General features: G+C 43.0%; 1 protein-coding gene across 1 annotated transcript in view; it reads left to right on the top strand.

Annotated features, from left to right (window-relative positions):
* Positions 1 to 24,430, top strand: part of LOC146789062 (intraflagellar transport protein 70A) — a 276,982-nt gene that overhangs the window by 101,205 nt on the left and 151,347 nt on the right. The window contains exon 5 of the mRNA XM_085629969.1: positions 6,280 to 6,415. Coding sequence (XP_085486095.1) covers positions 6,280 to 6,415 — 136 coding nt within the window. The remainder of the gene's footprint in view (positions 1 to 6,279; positions 6,416 to 24,430) is intronic.

Raw genomic sequence — 24,430 nt, 5'->3', positions numbered from 1 at the left:
CGAAGGCTAGGTATAGGTTACCCTTATTGTCTACAACGGTACGCCAATAGAGCAAAGATTGTTGGAGATTTTGGATCGTAATCCTGCTTGATAAAGACTGAGCACAGACAGACATATCAGATATCCAGTCCTAGATCTTCTCAAGAATACATTGACTGAAAATTTTCTGAACGCAATCAATGAGGCCTATTGGTCTGTAATTGCTTGGAACAGACCAATCCCCTTGTTTGTGGACAGGAATCACAGTAGCGCCTTTCCAGGATTCTAGGATAGAACCCCCTGTGGCGATGGCGTTTGCAATGGTCAGAATGTAATGTGCCCAAAGCTCCTTATCCGATACAAAAACATAAGCCGGAACACCATCCTGCCCTGCAGCAGGACCCCTTACAGACGCCGATAAGGATTGATCGACATCAGCAAGAACAAACATAGCTTCAGGGTGAAATGTGTAAGGCAGGGGGAAGGTAGACTGGTGACCCGTTTTTGAGGAGGTATTAGGGCAATTGATAGCGTAGAGATTGCCAAAATGCTTGACCCACGTGGAGGTGGCAACGTTGTTTACCGGACCATGTACGACTGGAGTATCCCCTCGGGCGACTGTCTCCCAAAAGGATGTAAAATCTCTTTCTGTACAAGCTTTATCAAGGGCGGACCATCTCTGGTCGTCCCATCTTCTCTTAGCATTAGAGATTGCTAGTTTATAAGCTTTACGGGCTATGGATATACTAAACGTGTCTCTGGTTTTGATGGCCCTTTTTGAGTTGCGACATTCTGCATTATACCAAAGATTCTGCTTGTGCGTGCCTCTTCTCGGACGCATCGGGACAGTAAAATGTCCTGATATGCGATCAAACAAAGCAGCATGGTTTGCGATCAGCAGATCACATCAGTCCAGTTGCCCTACCTCAGTCTTGGTCATTGTTTTGCTGATGATGGCGGTAACAGCAAAGAGGATGTTGGGGCGATTGACCACTTGATTCTATTTTAAGTGGCGTTTGTCTTGAGTTGGTCTGACATCCCTGGTGAAAAGAAGAGAAACAGGACCAGAAGAGAAAGTGGAATAAAATTATTTCAAAGACAAGGAGAGGGGGTTGTGGTCATTTCGCTTCTTTCAACCACACACATATCATTAACCAGAGCCTTTAACCTACAGTCAATCAGGATATAATCTATCCCGCTGGTGTGGAATTGGTTATTGAAAGTATGGGCTCCCATCTGGTCAGATTTAGTATGACCATTCACAGCCATAAGCTCGTATTCTGCAGTTAGAGCCTGAAGTTGCAGGGCGGTCTGGGTACACCTACGAATACGGGGAATGGTCAGTGATGGAATAAACCAGGTCTTGTCTTCGTTACAGGATCCATGGGCCCCATCAATGTCAAGCGGTTCAAAAGTAGGATTAAAGTTGTCTGTTATTATGAGATTTTGGTTGGAAAGAAGTTGATCAAGTAGGCTTCCCAATGCATGAATTGTATGGGATTGGGCTCCATCTCTAGTCCCTCTTGCATAGATGTTAATAAGAATTATCTTAGGCCTATTTTTGTAACTTAGTTCAATAGCCAGAATATCGGAGGACTCAGAATGGAGTTGTCGTATGGCACAGTGAAGGGGGGATCTAACCCAGTCCTCCCGAGGGTCTACCCCGTTGATTAGAAGTGGCGGGGATAAAAAGGTTAAGAAACCTGACTTGTGGATGAAATCTAGAGACCAAGTTTCTTGTAAGCAACATAGGTCATGATTGGCGATGAGAGAAATCCAGTCAGGTATTTTAGTCTATTTCAGCAACTATCAACAGTAAGAAACCTTCAAATGAGGTGCCCCTTTTTTTTTGTAATCCCGATGTGTGATGAAAACAAAACTTTTAATAAGATCAAAATAAACCAAGACATTTTACTCTTGTAATGCACAAACAATGCACATTGTTTGTGCGCTACATTGGTTTAGCGTAAAACTGGATGAATGATGGAAATGTATTGCTCATATCAATGGAAATGTGCAATGTTTAGCGGACTGTACTCTAGTGCCCCATGCTTGATTCATTTATTTAGGGCAATGTGCTACAAAATGCATTTGTCATTTGCTACACTCAATGTAACACCTGGATTTTTCACAACACCAATGGCTTCACTGATGTAACACTGACGACAGCACCCCCTCTGAGGAACTCATTCCAGCACCACTGGAGGAAATACTATGAAGTTATGGAATATGTCTTATCTGGTTGAGAAACACACAACACAGACACTTGGGAAAAAAAGGGTCAGTTAGGACAATAGTTATGCACCATAACCGGCCAAAGACTTAAAACACCTTGTGCAGAAGACTCCCCCTCCCATATGAAGAAGCGCAAAAATAGAGAAAGTGGGGACCTTCCTCATAAACAATGTGTTTAAGTGCTAAAAATATAACAGACATTCCAGAATAAAATAACTTTTAACTGTTAACTCTTGAAGAGCATTGATGAGAAGATTGATCTTATTTTAGGGATAATTTCTGTAGGTTTAGATGTGTTATAATAGTAGGCCTGTTACTGGTTATGACTCTGTGTGTAGTGATAGTGGGCACATGCAGTTTGCAAATCCTTTCAGCTGTGTCAACACAGACCATTGGTGGCCAAGAGAGTATTTGGGATTTCATTGCCAAACTGTCAGTTTCTTGTGCCATTCCAGAAGTTAACTTATTTTTATGCACATGAAATGCAAATTCTTATGCACATTCGTCTCGGATAAGAGTCTGACTGTTTGGGAATGCCATGCGTTGGTGCACATAATAACATGCCTCTAACACTAAAAAAGGGTTCAAGAAAGCTAAGCCTGTGCTTAAGCTTGTAGGCTTATCTGTTCTTGTTATCTTTTATCCCTCTCACATCAGGCTGGAGAACAGACCACACTTATAGTAGAGAATGAAGTGCATAATCTGGACATGTGAACTACGTTTGTGGTCTTCAAATCATGGATCCTCGCAACCTGACATTCCAGCATAATAAATCTCAACTGAGTTAAATGATGTATTGTAGAGAGTTGAAGGATCTCAACCAAAACTTTATGTAAATTAAGTCAGAGAAGAGTTGTCACTTAATGTGACTTTCAGAACTTTCTTTCACTTCATTGTTCTAAATCGGGTCAGACACCTGTGAGTCATTTACTTGGCAAAATCCACCCCTGTTGACTAAGAAGTTGCATGTGTCATTAACTATAGTATTCTACTAAAGCCCCACTCACAGGCCCGCCATTAAAGTCTCTCTAGAAGGCCTGAAAAGCTCACCAACTCCTTATGTTTATACAGGGTGGTTGCAATATGTGATGCCTAGCTATTGGACTTGAGCTCAGAAATATTTATAGCACTGTATTGCCAACAATATAAGATGCTGCCTGGTTGCAGGAGCTTCACACCCAGATCTTGACGATTCCATGACAGAGTTGTATCATGAGTAGTGTAGGTGTGATTGGTATTTCACGTTTGCTGTTTGTAGCCAGAGGGTGTTTACCAATTGACGTATGTCCCATGTGCCCGACTTGACGGATGTGCATGAGGTTTGCAAAAGTATGGCTTTGGTTATTTACTGATATAGTTGGGACTTTTGTAAGCTTGGTGATCACCAACTGTATGGAATATCTGAACTGTGTTGTACGTGTGCAGTGTTCTACTTAATATACTCAATGGAATATTGTTTTTTTATTTTAGCTACAGGAACTGTTGTGTGCTTAGCAACTAATAAGTACCTGTTGTATATACATAGCTCTTTACATTCGAGTACATATAAAGGAAGTGTGCACAGTGGAGTGTGGTATTTATTAGCAATTGTGTTGAGCTTGTTGATACCTATCTAAATGGAATGGGTGTAAAGTATGCTAACTAATGTTGTTCTGATGGGTGTTTGTTGTTGACAGGAGCATGTATCCATTAACATGGATGCATATTTGTGTTCTGTGTAGTGTTTCCGACTGGGTGCATTGTATAAGTTTGTAAATGCTCTGGTAACATTAGTCCACCTGGCATGAAGTTCTCCCGTTGACGGAACGGTGCATCTTGCACCCAGTGATTCGCCTGAAGTCAGCCAGCCACTATCAAGACGCATTGCATATGGAATCAGTTTGTATTTGTTTGTGCTGCCTTTAAATGCAAACTCCTAACCCCGCCCCTCCCCCACACAAACAGGGGGAGAAGTCCAGCAGAGGTGCTGAGGCATTCCGTCCCCATTCTGCTTTCTTTATTTCTGTGCCTTAACTTTCAGTATGGCATGAGCGAGTGCTCCAGTAGGTTGGTTAATAAGTGGGTAAATGTTTTTTAACCTGTTGCTTAAAACAAATCCATTACAGTAACAATACCACTAATAAAGCAGAAAAGAAAAGATTCAAGTGTGCTATTACCTCTGAATAATAAAGAAGCTTGCTGTAACAAAGGCCCCAGTGTTAACATTAGTGATCCCAGCTGGTTCAACCCCTGATGATGCAATTCTAGACCTAATTTTCTTTATTCCTATGCCTGAAAGGATGTCTCGTGGGCCTCTTTTCTTATTGGGGTATATATATTGATTTGCACAGTTCTCTTATTTCCCAAATGCAGCTTTTACGAAGTAATCAATGGCATAATGAAATGCTTGCTGGTTGATCCGATTGAAGTGATTTTAAACCAAGTGGAACCATTTAGGATCTTTGATGAATTAATACAAGATTAGAATATGAATTCAAACAGACGGCAACACTATTTGTAACTCCGGTGCATCTGCGATTCTTGTTTTATGTTTGACTTGTGTGTTCCCAGAGCTAAAGGTACACATAAGAGTGCACTGTGGGCCCTAGCCACAAACACTGATACTTCCTATGTGGCAATACTTTTAAATTCCAATGCATGTAAAGGACACCTCAATACAGGGCCAGTGTCAAAGATCCATAGACAAAACTGTGATAGTGGAAAAAGAGAACCAAGTGGTGGCTGCCAAGGACTATAGGTCATGACTGTTAATGAGAATGACCTGCAGACAACACATCAATGATGAGAAGAAAAGTGCTTGTTCCTCTCTGTCTGACCGCCAGGAATATGTTTAGGTGATTTGCACAAGATAATTGCTTCATCAAGGTTAGCATCCTTTTCATCTATGGTAGTAGAAAGATAACATTAAATAGAAGGATTCTTTGGAAAGCTAAAATGATTATTGCTTTTTAGGAATGTTACTGTTTTAATTGGACTGTGTGATAGCAACATACTTTTTTAGCGCACCCCCACCCACCTATTCCTGTTTGCCTTTAGTGCTATGAGGTAAATTGTCCCACAACGTATGTGCTTTTCTCCTAATTGACTTGTAAATTGGCTCTTTAACATTCCAGTAAGGCTGGGATAAGTTGGCGCCGGAAATGTACCCTTGGCATGGAAGTCGTATGTCTGTTGTGGGATGCAGTGTGCATTTACACTACCGATACATGTGACTAAAGTGTATGGCTTCAGAAAACTCCTTTGTGCTCTATTTCGGCTGCAGTTGTGAAGCACATAGCAAGGAAAAGTTATTTGCCATGAAGGAAGCCTATGTTTAGTTATTAGCTGAATCACTGCTAAAGGTGTCTTGTAAGCACACAAGGTTGGGTGCTTAATATACAAGATTGACACATACTAAATATAGTAAATAAAAGCATGGCCCCACTGTGAACATTTGCAAAATGTTGATTGTCACAATGTAGATAATTGTGCATGAAAAAAGGATTTCCTACCTCAGCTTCTGAAAACTCTAAAAACACATGCAAATTCCATTTTCATTTATTCTGAAGAATCTGGTTCAGTGGCGAAAGTAGATCCATATTGCTGGTTCCCATAGCCAGTGTTAACCATTTTTGTCTTTTTAGTTATGAAATTTCTCTTGTTTTTTCCCTCTAAATTGGTTTGGAATTTTCATTGTTTTGTGTTCTTAAGTTTAATCTTGCTTGGTACCGCTTAAATGTAACTTTCATTTCGGGCTGTTGTATTCTGCTTGTGGTATTGCCACCATATTGAGAAGAGATTGACTTAGAAATGAGGTGTAACTAAACCAGAGTGCGTTTATTAAATTATTATGGATACTCCCTCCCTAGTTTATGATCCACTTTGATAGGCACTGCAGTACATCCGATCCTTATAATGGAGGATATTTAGGAGAAAAACATAGGACAGCCTAGTTTTACTATGCAATGTGATTCTCTTCCACACCTCCATCCTCAGCCATTACTACATTTATGTCTAAGCTAATCTGCCGTTTCTCTTATCATTGCTGCTTCCTCATGTTTCTTATTTTATACTTATTGTGGACAGAGTTTAGTGGAACAGCTCCCAGCAGATGACCCTGACAGTGAGATTAATATGGGATGCTTACTCTACAAGGAAGGACAGTGCGAGGAGGCCTGCAGAAAGTTCATTACGGCAATGCAGGTTGTGGGGTACAAACCAGGTGCGATTTTATATTTATGCCTCTCTTTATATTATTGTAAATAGGGTGTAAAATGTTAATAGACTGAAAAGTTGTTACAAATGGTTCATAAAACCTGTGTGTCCTTATAAACCGATTAAAAGTCATTTAAGGTTTATGAACACATCTTCCAATAACACTGTCTCATTTAAAGTTTGTACTTTTTTATTCCTATTTGGTGGGTAGAAAATGAGGTGCATGCTGACAGGGGGGCACACCATGTGCCCCCCTGCATGCATCCCATGGCACTGAGGGAACAGGGGGCCCTGTAGGCCCACCTAAGTTTCCTCATCACCACTCTTTTCATGGCGGGCTCATTGCCATGAAAAGGGTGGATGTGAGGAAACTCGTAATATACATGGCGGTACTGCAGCGGCACCACCAGCATATTGCGGCCCTCAGACTGCCACGTCACCACTAGGGATCATGGATCCCTCGCGGTTGCAGGAATCCAATTGTGGTCTGACTGCTGTACTCTTAATACAGCGGTTTGACTACTGGTGTGGTGGTCCACCACTGCGAGTTTGACAGTCCCATGGACCGCCAAACTCGTAATCGGGCCCTAAGTACTTCTTAGGGACACCTAATCAGAGCAGAAAGGAAACAAATTCAAAGCTCCGATTGTCTCTTTTGTGACATAAATCTCTGAGTATAAAACAACAGCTTGAATGATTGTGGTTTTCTAAAATCTGGCAAAGTTCACTATTTTTCCTCCTCAGTGTGACTTCAGTTTTTTCTGTGTGTGAAATAATTTGTTTCTGTTACCAAATGAAATTCTGTCCTGCAGTCTCAAATGACTATCTATTATGCAGCAGTATTTGAGAAAAGGTTAAGTCATTGACTTCTCACCTAGATACTGGTTTAATTCAGAAAGTGAAATTAACTTTTTCAGAAATCTGACCGTACTTTTCTGGAGGATGGAATCTGTAGTATCTATGCTCCTCCAGGAGTATTTCTCACTACAGATGTGTTATCCTTCAATTGACGGGGAGTGCCTTCTCCCTTCTTTTCCCCATAGCAAAGTGTATCCTTCGTCCCCTGGTTAAAGACACTAGTCAGTTTGTTGATTCAGAAAATCAGCTAGCATATTAAAAAAATGTTTATTGGTATGCTTAGAAACACATTGTGCATCGATTCTCTCAAGCACACCCTTCTGTTCAGCTAGCAATGAAGCAGCTTCAGGCTAAGATAAACCAATCTCTATTTCTTTACTCTTTTGTTGTCTGTAGTGTTTCCATAAGCATGTTAAATGTTTTCTTGACATAGTAATATTCTTCTCCTTGCTCATATTACCTATGTCTGGTCCACCACCTGGCAAGGGGACAAGAATGTTATTTTATTCAGTGTTTAAGAAAATTAATAATGATTCCTTGATAAGGAAGATAACGTTATTTTTCTGTTATACCAGTTCCCCCTGAGGGCTAATGCCAATTAAGTTCATGAACAATACTCCTGCCATACTGGTGTACGGTTGGAATGGAAGGAGAGCTCTTCATGCACCAGCTGAACTGTTTTCTAAGTGTACACAAAGCCCCCTTTCAAAACCTACTTGCAACAGAATCCACATACACACATACAAAAGTGGAAGTCAGGCTCAATTCACAAAAGTTAAGTCCAGTCGAACCAAGTTGTTTTACAGGCCAGCCAGGCTCAAAGTTACACCCAGTTCAGAACAGTCCGAGAAGTCTTTCCTGGCAGTGACAACATATATTCAACACATAGGGAGATACTTTCATATGTTTCATATTATTCTTTATTTTTCTGCTTTATATAAAGAGAAATTGATTAATAGTTACCAGTGTGTTTCAGGTTTTACCACTCATAAAGGGGGACTTTCAAAATAGTTTGACTCTAAATAAAAATACTTTCCTTAGAATTTTTTTTTTTTTATATTTCAGTGCACAATCCTGTTGTTTCAATAGTAAACTTATTTTCCAAATTTGATTTAAAATCTAAATTTAGGATTTTAGAACATTCCTTCTTAATTTTTTACATACAATCCCTGGGAAGTCAGGGCAATCATTATAATAAGTCTGCGGTATTGCCAACCTGGGTTAATTCTTATAAGTTTCTTGTTTTCGGGCTGTCCCAAGTCATTGTAACCCAAGACCAATGTAGATGGGACCAAAATTTCCCCATTTGTTTACAGCTCAATACCCCCTATCCTTTGCAACTGCCATTTCACCTTCATAAATTTACCATAGCATGGCCCAAAATTCTGTTATCCTAGGTGGTAAAGGATTACTCTAAGCCTGAGCTATACATAACCGTGCACAGACGATTATTATTGAAAACAGAGAGCTGAGATTGATAGCCGGCCCTATCTTATGACCCAAAAGTATTTCCATACTATTAAAGCAAATTTCGAACCCTAGCTGCGCCGATACCAGTTGAAACATACTGTCCGAGAATTCTTTAAGCAGAGGGCAGTCAGTGAACATATGAACAATATCTGCAACCCATAAGTGGCATTTAGGGCAGTATAGCCGCTAAGAAGTTCCCGTCCCTGTCAATTAGAAATGCTCTCCAGTGTATAATAGAGAATGCAAACAGTCCTAAATTGCTGTAGTTTGAGATTAACAATATAAATACTTTCCGTAGAATGTTTTTTTTAATACTTCAGTGCAACAACAATCCTGTTGTTTCTATAGTAAACATATTTTCCAAATTTGATTTAAACTCTAAATTTAGGATTTTAGAACATTCCTTCTCCTTAATTTGTAACACACAAGATTTGATACAAGTATTGAGTGACAACATTTTATATCCGTGTATTGTCTCAAATTTTGTGAGTCAGTTGTCAATTAATCTTTTTATCTAGAAGCTTTTAGATTCCTTATGCATGAGTGGGATGATCTGCATCTTGAGTGGGCTTAAGGCAACATAGCTCCAATATGATGCAGGGCATAAGGGGAAGAAGGCAGGGTCCTGACTTTACTTCGTATTCATGTGCTTTAGATTATTATTGCTTGCATGTGTGACTATGGTCAGCTGTGGTGATTTGTTATTCTTTGCATTCACAATTGTAATTGTGTATGATGTTTACTAGCACACCTTTAGAATGCTTGCAGGGGTATGTACAATGTACAAATGGGATCTTAAGTGAAGCAGAATTACGTTTGTAGTTTTCGCCTACGTCTATTTTCTTCCTGATTTACATCAGGCAAGGGAGCGTTTTGACAAACAATTTTGGCGTAAATCTTTGTTTATTCTTTCTGAAAAGTTTTTCTCCAGAAATCTATACACAGCACTATACATACCTCTACGAGTGTGTATTTTTCCTGTTGTAAATGTACTTTTGTAAATTGAGCCCTGTGTCTTTCAACAGTGTGCCGAAATGGACTTGAGGAGCTAACTGTCTCTGTGTGGCTGTCCCTGTGGGGCACAATCTGATTGTTAAAGTACATTAGCAGCCATAAAGTGACAGCAATGATTTTTTATTTGCATACAGTTTCCTGTCAATGGAAATATTTTTTGTTGTTGCTATTTCTAAAGACATTTTTGTGCAGCAACGCCTCTATATGTTTAAAACTATTTCTGATTTAAAAATTTTTTTTGTTTTATTATTGTTTTTCTGCTTTAGTATTAAAAGCTAAAAGTGCAAAGCCAATGTTGATTTTATATCACCATATATTACATCACAATATTTTTATTTGATTTGGAGAGATTTTCACTCCGTTTTAAGTTTTACGAGATCATGGGGATCATACATGTGGCTGTATTATTCAGTATTTATGAGTTTAGGATTTGATCTGGTGTGAGAAGTAAGGGTCTTTGGGCCTAATTTAGATCTTGGTGGACAGGTTACTCCATCAAAACTGTGACGAATATCCTGTCTGCCAAAATATAAATCCTATAGGATATAATGGGATTTAGATTTTGGTGGGCGTGATATCCGTCACCGTAGTGATAGAGTAACCCGTTTGGCACCATTTAAATCAGGCCCTTAGTTTTTTCCCCAGAAGTGACCCTTCTTGCCAAAGGTTTTGGGGGGTTTTCATATAAATCAAATGGTTTTCCTTCCTTGCTTTTATTGACCAAATCATCCCTATCAGATCCCATTTGGTGAGGGGAATATTGAGGAGGACACAAAGCAAGCAGGGGCGATTGGGCCATAGGATTGTTTGCCTCTGGTATCCAAGGGTCCATGACTCTACAAAGTGGGCCAAGTTCACCTATTCTGTACTTGACTCTCAGAGGTACCAATGCCAGGCAGTCAAAGGTTCCCAGGGTGTAGTTTGGGGGAAGACACTTGTACTCAAGCATTCAAACGTCAGAAACAATGGTTTACTGTCCAGTCCTGTGCTTGCCTTAATAAAAAGAGAAGTACTATAACAGCACAGCAAAAGAAATGACTTCACACATCAATGGGGATCAGCAAAAAGACACCCCTACGGGCCTCTTCAGGATTGTCATACCAGACTATACATTGAAAAACATGACAGGTTGTGGTCGTGGTCAGGCACAGGTAAGAGCTCACACCTGGGCTTGAACAACTACTCTGTTCAGTTACACATATGTGAGTTTGTATTGTATCTTGATCAAAAAGTGTTCTAACATGCAGAATTATCTTTCTGAGTCCAAGACACAGTCTTTCTGTTCTTCGATTCAGACTTCATGTTACATGTTGGCTTCAATATGATCCATTACAGGGGTTAGTGGTGAATCCATTGCGGTCGCGCAGTCAGCACCTCAACCAGTGTGTGTGGATTGTGGCCAGCGGCCCGCCTCTCCGGTCTGGACACTCGATGCAGAACAGCACGGCAGCCCTCTACAGTGGTCATTAGCATTCAGCAATGGGGTCCTCCGCAGTGGCATTGTTATTTGATTTTGCAGGTTTGATAGCATGTCACCGGCAGTGGCAGAACAGGACCCTCTTTTCATGTCCAAATGGTGACAGATGGCATGCTGTCACTTGGGGTTAATGATGCTTTGCATAGTTTGCCATGTGAAATGCTCAAGGAGACTGGGAGATTTGATCATAGCCACTTACACTACTGTTAGCAAGTCCACTCTTTTTAAGTGCCTAATACTCCTGGAACATAGCTGGGCTTCTACTCCCAGACTTTCTTTCTCTCTGCAAGGACAGACATTCTCCTTCCCTGTCTGAGCAGGTAGGCATCTAACAGCACTGCAGCTAATTTTGCTTACTTCAGAGGGTTTCCATTCATCTTTGGAAGACTGGCTGTCAGACAGAGACCAGTCTTGATCACAGTAGCTATTCAGGTAATCTACTGAGCACGCCCTCCCTTGATCAAGAAGAATGTGGAACTGGAACAAAGTGGAATGGTTTGAGTCCCACATTTACATTGTTTTTCCAGTTAGAGGATATTTATCCACTGTCAAAAGTCCAGCAACAGTTTGAGATTGTTCCTTTTCAAATTTCATGTGCTGACTGCAGTGCAAACGCAGTCTTTATCAATGGAGATGGTTCTAAAGCAGGAGTATTCAGAACATAAGAACTGTGAAGTGTCACAGTTCATCAGGCTGTCATCAGCCTTCCAAAAGTACCAATCTGAGTGAGACAAAAAGGGCAGGACCTACCTAGAAACTTACTTCTCTCTTATAACAGAATCAGCAGATCTTCTCCATTCCCCTGCCATTAATCAAATGGTAGTGCTCAGGAGGAGCTAATCAGCAATCCTCTGCTAAAAGGTCTTCTAAGAATTTCTTAAAGCACCCCTATCTCCATACTACCCCACTCCATTGTCTAGAGCCTCTTCCTTCAATTTCTGCATTGCAATCAAACATGTCCACTCTTTGAGTAAGTGTAATCCATCTGTGCTATTTGAAAACAAGGGTAATCCAAAAGGTTTCCCGCTGGTCTAAGCAACTTTACACTCACAACAACATGAACTCCTGCTACAATCCATACTTCACACACTTACCCTCAGCATGCACACATAATGTCAATGCAAGGGTGCCACATATAAGCGTAACTTTATGCAAGTGGGGCCTTTAGGCACCGAATTCTGTCTGAACCAGAGAAAAAGGTCTCTTTGGTACTATACTCCAAAATGGCACACTGAATCCACAGCTGTACGCCAACAACCAAGGACATGGGAAATAGTCCTTTTCGAGCAGGAGAATATGCTTGGTAAGTACATGCAGGTCACAGAACAAGTTATGAACCTTAGAGTCATGATAGACATGCCTAAGCCTCTGTGCATGCACCAGATTCATGTACCAGATTCATGTGTAAGCTGTGCCAAAGAAAAGTCAGGATACTTGCTTCACAAATATTCGGGTCACCCAGGCGGGTGTAGGTGCCCATTTACCATACAAGGAACATTCCTGTCCCAACACACCCTCTCCAGCGGAAAACCTACAAGTGTGAGAATAGACCTTTTATATGATTTTAACAAAGGACCGTAGTAAAACAAAAAAATCATTTAATAGCTATGGAAGTATCAATACCTCTAAACAGTCCAAAGCCAGCTGGCCTGTATTTATATATGTTATCAGAAAGCCAACAGGTACACTCCTGATTGGCCTGCAGATCATTCCACAGGACATAAGCAACCACTAGACAAGAAATGTTTCCAGCAAAAAAAGTTGCAGAACATCTGTTGGACCTGGCCCTCTGTGCCGGGTCACCCCCAAACTTTTTGCATTCACCCCTCATGTTTTCAGAGGCCATTTTTGTTTGCTCTTCCAACTCGGCACATTTTACCACTGCTAAACAGTGCTAATGTGCATGTCCTCTCTCCTTTAAACATGGTAAAAATGGCTTACACCCAATCTGCACATTTAATGTACTTATACTTCCTTAATAAAGTGGTGCCACATGTACCCAGGGCCTTTAGATTAAATGGTCCGAGTGAGCCTGCAGCACTTATTGTGCCACCCATAACAATAGCCCCTTTTAAACATGTTTCAGGTCTGCCATTGCAGCCTGTGAGTGCAGTTTTAAACTGCCATTTAGATCTGGCAAAGTAAACCTTTTGTCAGGCATAAATCTTCCTTTTTTAAATATATAAGTAACCCTTATGAAGGCCCTAGAAATCCCATAGGGCAGGGTGCGTTGTATTTAAAAATTAGGACATGTACTTTTATGTTTTACATGCCCTGGTAGTGAACCCCTTTGCCAACATCATCAGATACCACAGACTAAACATCATGTCATATGCAGACAACAACTAGTTCATCCTCTCACCCTCAGAAGACCCTGTCAACACGAGAACCAACTTCGCTGGTGCTGACAGAAGTACCTGAAGCTCAACACAGACAAAACGGAAGTGCTGATCTTTGGCAACAACACCACCCCTTGGACAATGTCCTGGTGGCCCTCGGAACTAGTACCATCACCCAAACCAGCTGACCATGCCAGAAACCTCAGTATAATCCTGGACAGCAAACTGACCATGAAGTCCCAGATCAACGCAGTCTTCTCTGCCAGCTTTCACACACTTTACATGTTACGAAAAGACTTCAAATTACTCCCCCGAAACACCAGACATACCGTCACTGAGGCCCTAATCACCAGTCGGCTAGACTATGGCAACGCACTCTACGCTGGGATCACTGCTCACCTTCTGCAGAGACTCCAGACCATACAGAATTCTGCTGTCAGTCTCATGCTCAACCTCCCCAGGTGGACCCACATCACCCACCACCTCAGAAAACTCCACTGGCTCCCTTTACAGAATAGATGGCAATTCAAGCTGATGACAGATGCTAAAAGCACTGCACGACCAAGGACCAGCCTACATCAACAACCGCCTAAACTTCCACCAACCTACCAGACAACTACTCCCCGCCTCCCTCTTTACTCGCCCACAAACCCCCTGAATCCACCGTAGCCGCAGCGGAGGAAGCTTCTCCTACCTCGCAGCGAATACCTGGGGCGACCTCCCTCTGCAGCTGAGGACCTCCACCTCGCTACTGGAATACAGGAAGCACTTGAGACCTGGCTGTTTAACTGAGTTACCTGAACCCATGACCCTCTAGTGCCTAGGTACCATCCCGGGTGATTAGTCGCGCTATACAAATCCATTAATCCATTAATTGAAAAACTCTCATATTTGTTTTTTATTGCAAGGCCTACCTCTCCCATAAGATCACATTAGGTTACTTTATTATGTTTAATAAATGCTAACATTTGTCTGGGGGCAGGTAAAAATTTCATTTTTGGTGTCTGAGAAATTATAGTTTCAAACCCTCTTTAATGGTAAAGTCAGATTCTATGTCACAATTCTGAAAATGCCACGTTTAGAAAGTTGGCATTTTCTTGTCCCAACCATTTGGTGCCTGTATCCTGGGTCACATGACTAGGTGTAGCTGGCAGTTGGCCATTGTGTATTCCTCCCAGGCAGTATTACAATAGAGGGTTTTGGTGTTGGCAGGAAGGGCCATCCTGGCTGGATGGGGGGTGGGGCTGACCTGTCACCTACCACATTTGCACTTCAAAGGCACTAGCCCAACACACTCACACACTACATCACACTAGCCTTTTGTGCCTCAGACAGACTGGGACCAGGGCAGGGAAGCAGGAAATCCCAGACACTTCTAAAATTGGAAACCTGCAGAAGCTTCTCCCACTTCAAAGGAGGGCACCAGGTATAAAAATAGGACCCTCGGACCAAACTCTTCAGTACACTCCTGGACCTGTAGATAATACCTAATGAACGCCCTGCTGCCTGTGAAAGAAGATTGGTCCGCCACCCTTCATCCTTGGTTACCCGAGTGACACCAATGGCTACCTCCTGTTCTGAGCTCCATGGACAAAACAAGCTAAAGAGGCCTCTCTGCACCTGCCCAGCTGATCTGCTGCACTGGACCTGCAAATGGATCTGCCGGAGCCCTGCTGGCTTCTGCTGGCTTCTGCTGAAGTTAATTCCTGAACTCCAAGAGTACTCTACCAGGTCCTGGACCCTTGGTGTGGCATCAGTTGAACTCCTCCTTGGAGAAAAGGAGAATTCCTGAAGTTATGGGTTTTTAGTGACTGCACTCTGGCTTGTTTGTGCCAAGATTTGCTCGCACCAATCGCTAACATGAAGCTTCGGTGAACCCAATTCTTCACGCTACAGTGACTGCCAGCGACTACCAGCAAAGCGAGATCTGCACTTTGCGCTACAACATCGACAGCCTGCTGTGACCACGAACACAAAGCTCCAACAGCGACCGTCCACGGAGCCCAACAGGATTTTCGTATTACAGTGATGAGCATCCAGGCTGCACGGCCTGCTCTTTGCGCTACAGCAATGACCATCCACATCACTTCCTTCTCCTTGCAGCCTCCTACACCACGAATGGAACTCTTCCCACTGGACTTCAGAAGGTAACTTTTTCTGTGGGACTAACCTTGTCCCTGTACCCGATTTGTGTTCTATCCTGGTTGGTCTGAACTTGTAACTTTCGCCTGGTCTCGCACAACCTGACAACCACGAGTGGTGTTCCATACTTTTAGACGCTATACTTACCTTAAATCTTTGTGATTGCATGTCACCGGTTCTACTGAGACGCTACCAGGCTAAGCGGCAACTGAGGCAATCCTGAGACTGGCCCCGCCAGAGACGCGGGTGAGATGGGGGCAGTTGTTGAGGGACCGCTTGGGTGGATTCTTCCCTGCCAGCCCAAGCCTGTGACCACTCCAGGGTGGACCCGAATCAAAGATTCCTCACTCCCCGTGCAAGTGCTTGGGAGCTTGTGATGGAGGGAGGACTGCTCTGGCGCTTCGGGGGGCTTGTTGCAATATGGGCACGAAGGCCCACTCCTACCTCCCGTGATTCGCCCTCACCATATTGGCCTAAGCGCAGGGCCTAGCCTGATTCCAACTAAACATCTGTGATGAGAGGAAGCCGGTTGGTTATCGTGCATGAGATTGGGCCATTCCAACACAAATTCTGCCCCTTTGCAAACATTTGTCCTTTAAGCAGGTGGGTGAGTTACTGTGTGTCTCAACCATATACACTCTGCTCGCCTTGCCCCATTGCCTGAAATGGGGAAGCCCCGTGACTCGAGAGCCATTGACTAAGGAGACCACATGGACCCACACTTGCTGGTTGGTGAACAAACTGTATCACATGCAGTGGCCATGGAAACGACTCTGCATGAACACAGCAATACATTTGAGGTCATCCACGATGTTAAGGCTACACTAGAACCTAAAATTGGCTCTATGGTCATAGACCTAGGTCTGCTTAGGGCAGGCCACAGGAAATTGACTGACAGGGTTGAAACAACAGAATCCGCACTTGCTGTGATGCTGCCAACCATGAAAGAGATGCAAACAAAAGTACAGGACTTGCAAAGGCAAGTTGACTTGTTGAAACTAAGAGTTAATAATAAAGAACGCAGATCACATAGGAATAATATACAAATTATTCAATTACCAAAGCGTATAGAGGGCAAAAGCATGGACCTATACCCTGAAAAATGGCTCGTAGTCATGGAGCTAGGAGGCAAGCAATCAACATTTTAGTCAGTAGAGCGGGCACACAGAGTTCAAGGGCTGTGGATAGGTGCGCTGTGAATATATTCTTGGAATGTAAAACGGAGTGTAATGACAAAGAGCTTTGTTCCTTACAATAAAACATTGTGTGCACTTACTGAACCTTCATTATGCCTTATTGTACCCAAGCTAAACTACGGTTCATCGAAGGGGAACGCACATACTTCTTTTCAACACCTCAGATGCGCACTCATGGCTAGAATCAAGAGGGCAGGCAGGTATACCAGACCAGGCATGTTGAGACAGAAGAAGAGGACCAACAAGAAACTGTGGAGTCGCCCATCCCATGAACAGGCTGCAAAAGAGCAAGCCCTGGAGGTGGAAGAGTTAGAGCAGTGATCTGGTTTCGTCGCAGACCTGTGGCAGAGCGACACGGATTCAAGTGATGGGGGGCACAGACGATGTGGCTGAGCTGAAGTAGAACTACAACAGGGGACAGTCAACAACCAGATGATGGCAGACTTGGCGGACTGACTCTTTTCATTTGTATCCTTACTATGTTTGAGTATGGGCTTCAGCGTTGTGGGCTTAAAATGAATACAGACACGTTCATATGTGCTTGCACAGGGAAGGAGTGGGACATAGAGTTACATTATGGTAATGGGGGATCTCACATGAGCTAGCCATATTGTATAACTGTCTTTATGGGTCCCTCCACACACTAAGATGGACAATGCATGACACACCCTTTTGTGGTGCTAGTTTTTTGGCAAGGTAGTTCTCGAAACATTGACCTGGGATGGGGAGTTGGGTATTTCGTTGTTACTGAACCGATTATTCGAGCTTCTATACTCTGATGCAGTAGTTACCTGTACATGTGGTGTTAGATGGCATTCAAACAGAACTCTTTGCTTCCACTTCCCTGATGGCTGAACAATGTAGGATGCCCTTACGTAGGAGTAATATTCTCACCTGGAACGTCCAAGTTATGGCCACTTCCTCCAAGAGATACAGAATACGTGCATACCTCAAACGTTAAAATGTTCATATTGCCTTCCTGCAGGAAACACACGTCTGTCACTGAACTCGGTAAAGTATGCAAGAAATGGCGAGGCATAGTGGTGGGACTGTGTATTCCAACTAAGCCAGGTGTGCTCTTATTTGGGTTCTACCTGGATGCCCTTCACACCCACACAAACTAAGATGGATATGCAGGGCAGATTTGTGATCCTGGAGGGACTGCTGGATGGAGAAATGCTGTGATCACTGTATATGCCCCAAACACTAACCTGGCATATTTTGTAATCAACCTTAATCCAGTTCTGCTCTCTAGCCCTCAATCACCACGCATATGGGTTAACCACTTTAACAGTGTTCATATTGCAGCCTTCCATAGGTCAATCCCACCCTTGCCGGGAGCACAGTCACTGCTCACAATCCGACACCTGGTCAAGGGGGCAAGGGGTTCACTGGTTATGGACATATGGTGTGACCTCTACCCAGTAGATAGATAAGTATTCATTCTATTCAGGTGTACATAGACTGCACACGTGCATAGATGAGGGCCTACTATTTGGAATATTTGAGGCGTACCCTGTCAGATCATAGCCCCCTTAAACTGATGCTGATTTGGGGCCACTCACACCCCTGCATACCCACATGGCAACTCTTATCGGGGCTTTTACAAGACCCATTACTCATGGAAGAAGAAGCAGACCATATAAAGCATTACTTTACAGAAAATACTGGGACGGCTTTGAATGGACTCGTTTGGAATGCATTTAAAGTGGTGATGCAGGAACACTACATTCACACTAACTATGATGTGAAATAGACACTGATGCGCAAGGTGGATAAGCTTTAAGACTACATGCACACACTTGAGATTAAATCAGTCCTGCTAATGCAGGCTCAAAAATCCCTGGCATAAGCAAGAGTTGAATATCGTGTGCTGCTAGAGTGACTGAGTAATCTCGAGTGCAAAGAAAATAATGCACATGTTAGTTGGAACACTGGGATGGTGAAACCCATCTCCTCACAGCCGCTTCAGGTTGTGCGGCCTTCAAGGTGTAGCCTGGCTTCTCAGCTTGGAGATCTATAGAACTTTGATAGGAGCTATACAGGACCACCTGGGACAGATTGAGAACACACAAAGTGGGATAAATGCAGCCTTTAAAAATTATTATGAAGTATGATCCGCTACTAGAATTGGTGTCAGCTGAGATACAGCACTACCTAAACTTTGTACCACTGCTGGTGCTGAACGCTATGCAGCACTCGGAGACAAATAAACCACTTCACCAACCGGAAATACAATTGGCCATTGTTCAAATAGCCAGGGCTAAAACACCGGGTCCTGGTGGAATTTTATGCCACTGTAGACTGGCACCCCGCCTGCTACAGGCACCAAGCAGTCAAGACGACAGGGACACCTACCGATATCCATACAGGAGGCCCTGATAACTGTACTACCTAAACCTGGGAGAGACCACCTACAGGTGGGCTCCTATAGGACGTTGTCGCTGTTAAATCTAGATTACAAAATACTTGGTAAGGTGCTTCACAATAGAATAATACCTATTGTTAGAAATGGGGGTCTCTCGTTTGCAATGGTTTGCACCGTTGTCCAAGTAGGGACCCTTCTTTCTAGTCAGGGTAAGGGGGATACACTTCTAAAATAACCCCTGCTCACCCCCTTGGTATCTTGGCACAAGCAGACAGACTTATCTCAGAGGCAGTGTGTAGAGCATTTGTGCACACATACAGTAATATAATGAATACACTACAAATGGACACCACACCAATTTAGAAAAATAAGTAATCTTTATCTAAACCAAACAAGACCAAAATCACAAAAATCCAACATACAATAATCAAATTATGACTTTTAGAAGGTAAAAACAGTTCTGTTCATAGCAAACTATAGATGCGTACCTTGGATGCGTCAAAACCATAAGTAAAAACAGCCGCAGGCAAGGTGATGCGTTGGTTCCTTACGCCCAGAGAAGGTGATATGTCGGTTCCTTACTCCAGGGGAGGTGATGCGTCGGTTCCTTACTGCCACGCAGGGGAGGTGATGCGTCGGTTCCTTACTGAAGCAGAGGTGATGCGTCAGTTTCTTGCTGTGCAGGGAGGTGGTGTGTCTGTTTCTTACTGCAGCCCTGGCGTTGATTCAGACTTGGTGCACCTGTGTGATGTGTGGGGATTCGGGGATGCAGTGGCCTTCGATGCTGCGGCGGCAATGGTGCTGCGCTTACTTCGCCAGCCACTGTCCCACGATGCGTCAGCTCTTGCAGTTGCACATTAAGGCCTGCTTCGGAGTCGATGCAGTGATCTCGTACTTCGGAGAACGGTGCACGAGACTCGGCATGCAGCGAATTCTCCTGCTGTGGGCAGGATTCTGTGTCGGTTTCTTCAGTGGCATAACGGTGATGTGTCGGAAACGGGTGTGGATTTGTCACGCTTCTTTAGTTGCTTCTCTTTTCCTAGCTACCAGCAGCAGGAACAACCTTAAGAGGCCCAACACAGGAACAGGCACCTCTATGCAGGTCAGACCTCCCAGCAAGGAAGTTCAGGGGAGCTGATGGTGAAGTCTTTGTGTCCCTGAGACTTCAGAACAGGAGGCAAGCTCTGCTTCAAGCCCTTGGAGATCTTCTTCAAGCAGGATGCACAGCACACAGCAAAGTCTTTGTCCTCTCCTTGGCAAAAACAGCCTCTGCAGGCCAACCCCAGACAGCACACAGCAGAGGGGCAGTACTTCTCCTTCAGCTTTCCCAGCTCTTCTCCTTGGCAGAGGTTCCTCTTGAGTCCAGAAGTATTCTAAAGTTCTGGGGTCTGGGCCCCAATAGTTATACAGCATTTTCCTTTGTTCTTCGGTGGCAGAGAGGCTCTGTGCTCAGTCAGAACCAGTTCTGTCCTCCTTGGGTCTACCTTAGGGGTGACTCGTATGTAATGAAAGGGAAGGTTAGGGCCTGGCAAGTGGGTGCACTTGCCAGGTCGAAATGGCAGTAAAAACTGCGTGCAGACACTGCAATGACAGGTCTGAGAACCTTTTGCAAGGCTGCTTGTGTGGGTGGCACAATCAGTGCTGCAGGCCCACTAGCAGCATTTGACTTACAGGCCCTGGGCACATACAGTGCACTGTACTAGGGACTTAGTAGTAAGTCAAACAAATTACTCAATGAAACACCAATCCATAATAACAATTTACACAGTGAGCATATGCACTTTAGTACTGATTAGCAGTGGTAAAGTGCCCAGAGTACTAAAACCAACACAAAAGGGTTGAAAACAGGAGGTCCAAAAGCAAAAAGTCTGGAGATGACCCCGCTGGACAGAATAGCTTCATCCCAGGCAGGAACACACTCCTAAATTAAAGCTGACCTTTTCTAATGATAGAGCTCTGCTGCATGAGGCTGGGTAATGAATTCCTCAGTTGTGTCCAACTAAGGAATATAATTGGGTCCAACTAGGAGTTGGACCCAACTATATAGGAGCCAGAGTGCGCACAGGGAGAGAGATCTCGGAAATTATAAGGATAAGTAAAGGGACCTGGCAAGGCTAATCTCGCTCACCCATAATATTTAAACTGGCTATAGAACCATTGGCATGTACACTTCGCTTACGAGGCCCTGACTGGGACATACATATAAATACTAAGTGCCACATTGTATAACTATATGCAGACAATGCATTCATCAACCTGAGATGCACTTTAACTCCCATAATGGCCCTCTTGGATAGTTTCTGAAGTATAGCTGGACTGCATGTCAATTGAGACAAGTCTTGCCTTTTCCCTTTGGTCAAACAGGTGGATGGGGGTTACTCGCTTCCACATCATGCAGATCTGCGGCTCACGCCGGACTCAATAAAACATCTGGGGGTGAATGTATACCATGACGGGTAAGACGTACTTGATGGTAATGCTCGTAAGGCGATTACCTCGATTAGGCACTCCCTACCTTTCTAGAATGCACTCCACTCTCTACGATGGGCAGAGCTGCGATTTCCAAACTTTTAATAATACTGAGGTTGTATAATTTTTTTTCAGCCTTGCCTGTGATCCTTAAGAAGACATTTTCACAGGACCTGCAGTCTTTACTAGCTTTGGGAGTTTGGGGCACTGGTAGATGCAGAGTAGCAATACAGGAGTTATATACTTCATTAGCTGAGGGAGAATTGGTGGTGTCCTATTATTAACTGTACTGTGTAGCAACTCAGTTGCAATGGAAAGCTAGGTGGATTGCTAACACAATGGACCCTGAGATGAAGGAAATAACTTATCAGTTGTTGGGCACCCCGGTAGTGGAGTGGCTCTTGGGCCGAGATGACAGTCAAGGAAGTGATAATATTTTATTAAGTGTAGCACATTGGTGTTGGAAAACGTATATTCATAGGAAACCTGTTATCCCACTTAACATTGGATCTCCTCTTATGGTCTCTCCAAGGCTAAGCCGCATTGACATCGACGTATGATGTGTGTCCGTGGAAAGAAGCAGATATACAGACATCGGATGATATGTACAAAGACAAAACTCTGCAGACCTTCAAGAATTTACATGAGGTTTACAGGGTAGGACCCTGTCAATTTATACTATACAGTGCATTGGTACGGCAAGCGCACGTTAGTTGGGACACTGGGAGGGTGGAGCCCATTGCCTCGCAGCCGCTTCAAGTTGTGCTGACAAATGGGACACACAGGAAGGCAATCACATGCCTCTACTCAGCATTGCTGCAAACAACGGGGCGGAGTGCAAGGACTATGAAGGAATAGTGGGAACAAAACCTGGGAACAGAATTTAGTGAAACACAATAGACAAAATGTTTGGGCTATGTTAAACGTACCTCTATTCTAGGTTTCAAGTATACTCAGTTTAATTATATCACACCTATTTAACACTGAAAGGTATAGGTCGCATTAATTGGAAGGCATCCTCTCGTTGCCCTAGATGCAACAAAAGTGATGCAGATTTTTTACTTAACGTATGGCGCCATTTTGCGATTGCCATGTTCTGGGGACGACCGCTAGGTTTTGACCCAGGTAACAGGGAGGCACACTCCTAAAGAGTAGCATGCCTTCTCGGTCTGATGACTCGCCCTACATTTCTCAAACACATATACTCCTTTATCAACTTAGCCTTTATCTTAGCGAAAAGGCGTAATGCCATGACCTTGAAGGCAACGGGTGTACCTTTGAACCAAGACTGGTGAAGAGACATCTTAAAATGGACATATGCAGAGATTACAATATTATCATACTCCACTGGCAAGAGGGGGAGGAGCGGTTCCCTCTGTAGGACACATAACTAGAAAAGGTAAAGACAAAATCAGACATACTCTCATACTAGAGAAATGGGTCACTCTTGTTATGTGTGAGAGATACAAGTTACTCTACTGTATTGATCTACAAGAGGTGAACCCCCATCATACATGCTGCAAGGGGATTGTGAGTATTTTGACATTGGCCTGGAGGTATGCTATCGACCACAGCAGTGATACTGGCACACAATATTAGGGTACTGGCATTGACTTGCAAAGTCGATTGGGAATACAGATGCAATCGTGTTTCTGGATTTGATTGTTTCTGTTTTTTGACGTGAGTATCTCTCTTCACAAAAGCTTCGTACATGTGTACCAATTTCTCGCTTTTGTTTATAATGCTGCTACGTAGACCGATAAACGTTGTGTTTCAGCTGCTGCATCCACATGTCACTGAGACCAACCCAAAAAGGCAATTACTTAATAAGGAAATTTGACCCTGTGTCACTAATGGACATAGAATGTTTCATAGCCACTAAGATTTTAGCTAAGAGACTGAACAAAGTTCTGAAGTTAGTAAATAATGGGCAGCAATTTGGGTGATACCTCGATTTTGACCGAAATTTGAAAGGAAATTCTGAAATGCTTCAAGTGTGCAAGACAAACCGTAGTTGATCAGTACGGCAGTGATAAATGTTGTTCCGTCAACCCACAGCTAACTTAAATGAAAATGAGTTTGGTGGAAGAATCCACAATCCTTTTCTACTTACATTGCCCACCATGAGTTATTGCTTGCATATTTCACAGACCGCATCAGCCTAGCAATTTTGAATTTTTGGGTTGTAATTTTATTGAAGGGGCAGACTAGGGAAAATATAAGTATCAGAGAAAAATGTATCTTCATTTTAGGCAGCAGGCAACATTATCTGGCTTGCTTACGTTCTTAAAACCTTTCTTTAGGGTATTTGTGCATCTGATATGTTATAGCTAGAATTGTCCAAACGTAAGGTGTTGGCATATGTCCCTATCAGATCTATCATAGCCCCAATATTACTTGCCATTGGTGAAAAATGTACATTAATGACATTCAGTAACTTATTTTATGATAGGATATTTTCTTCTGTGAATATCAATAAATTATGAGACAGAATCCTTTGATAGCCTGCTACTACTCCTGCGATGGACAATCTTTGGGCATAATAATGTACTTTCATTTTTTTACCTATCTGTGCTAAGCGTATGGATTTTATGTTTAATCTGTTTTTCAAAGACCTTTGTTTACAAGTTGTAGATAAATCTTTGGGTGAACCTCTGATAAAGTTAATCTATCTAAAATCAAAATTACT

Source organism: Triturus cristatus, chromosome 10 (assembly GCF_964204655.1).
Source record: "Triturus cristatus chromosome 10, aTriCri1.1, whole genome shotgun sequence".
Classification (NCBI taxonomy): Eukaryota; Metazoa; Chordata; class Amphibia; order Caudata; family Salamandridae; genus Triturus; species Triturus cristatus.
This window is presented reverse-complemented; position numbering and strand designations above follow the sequence as displayed.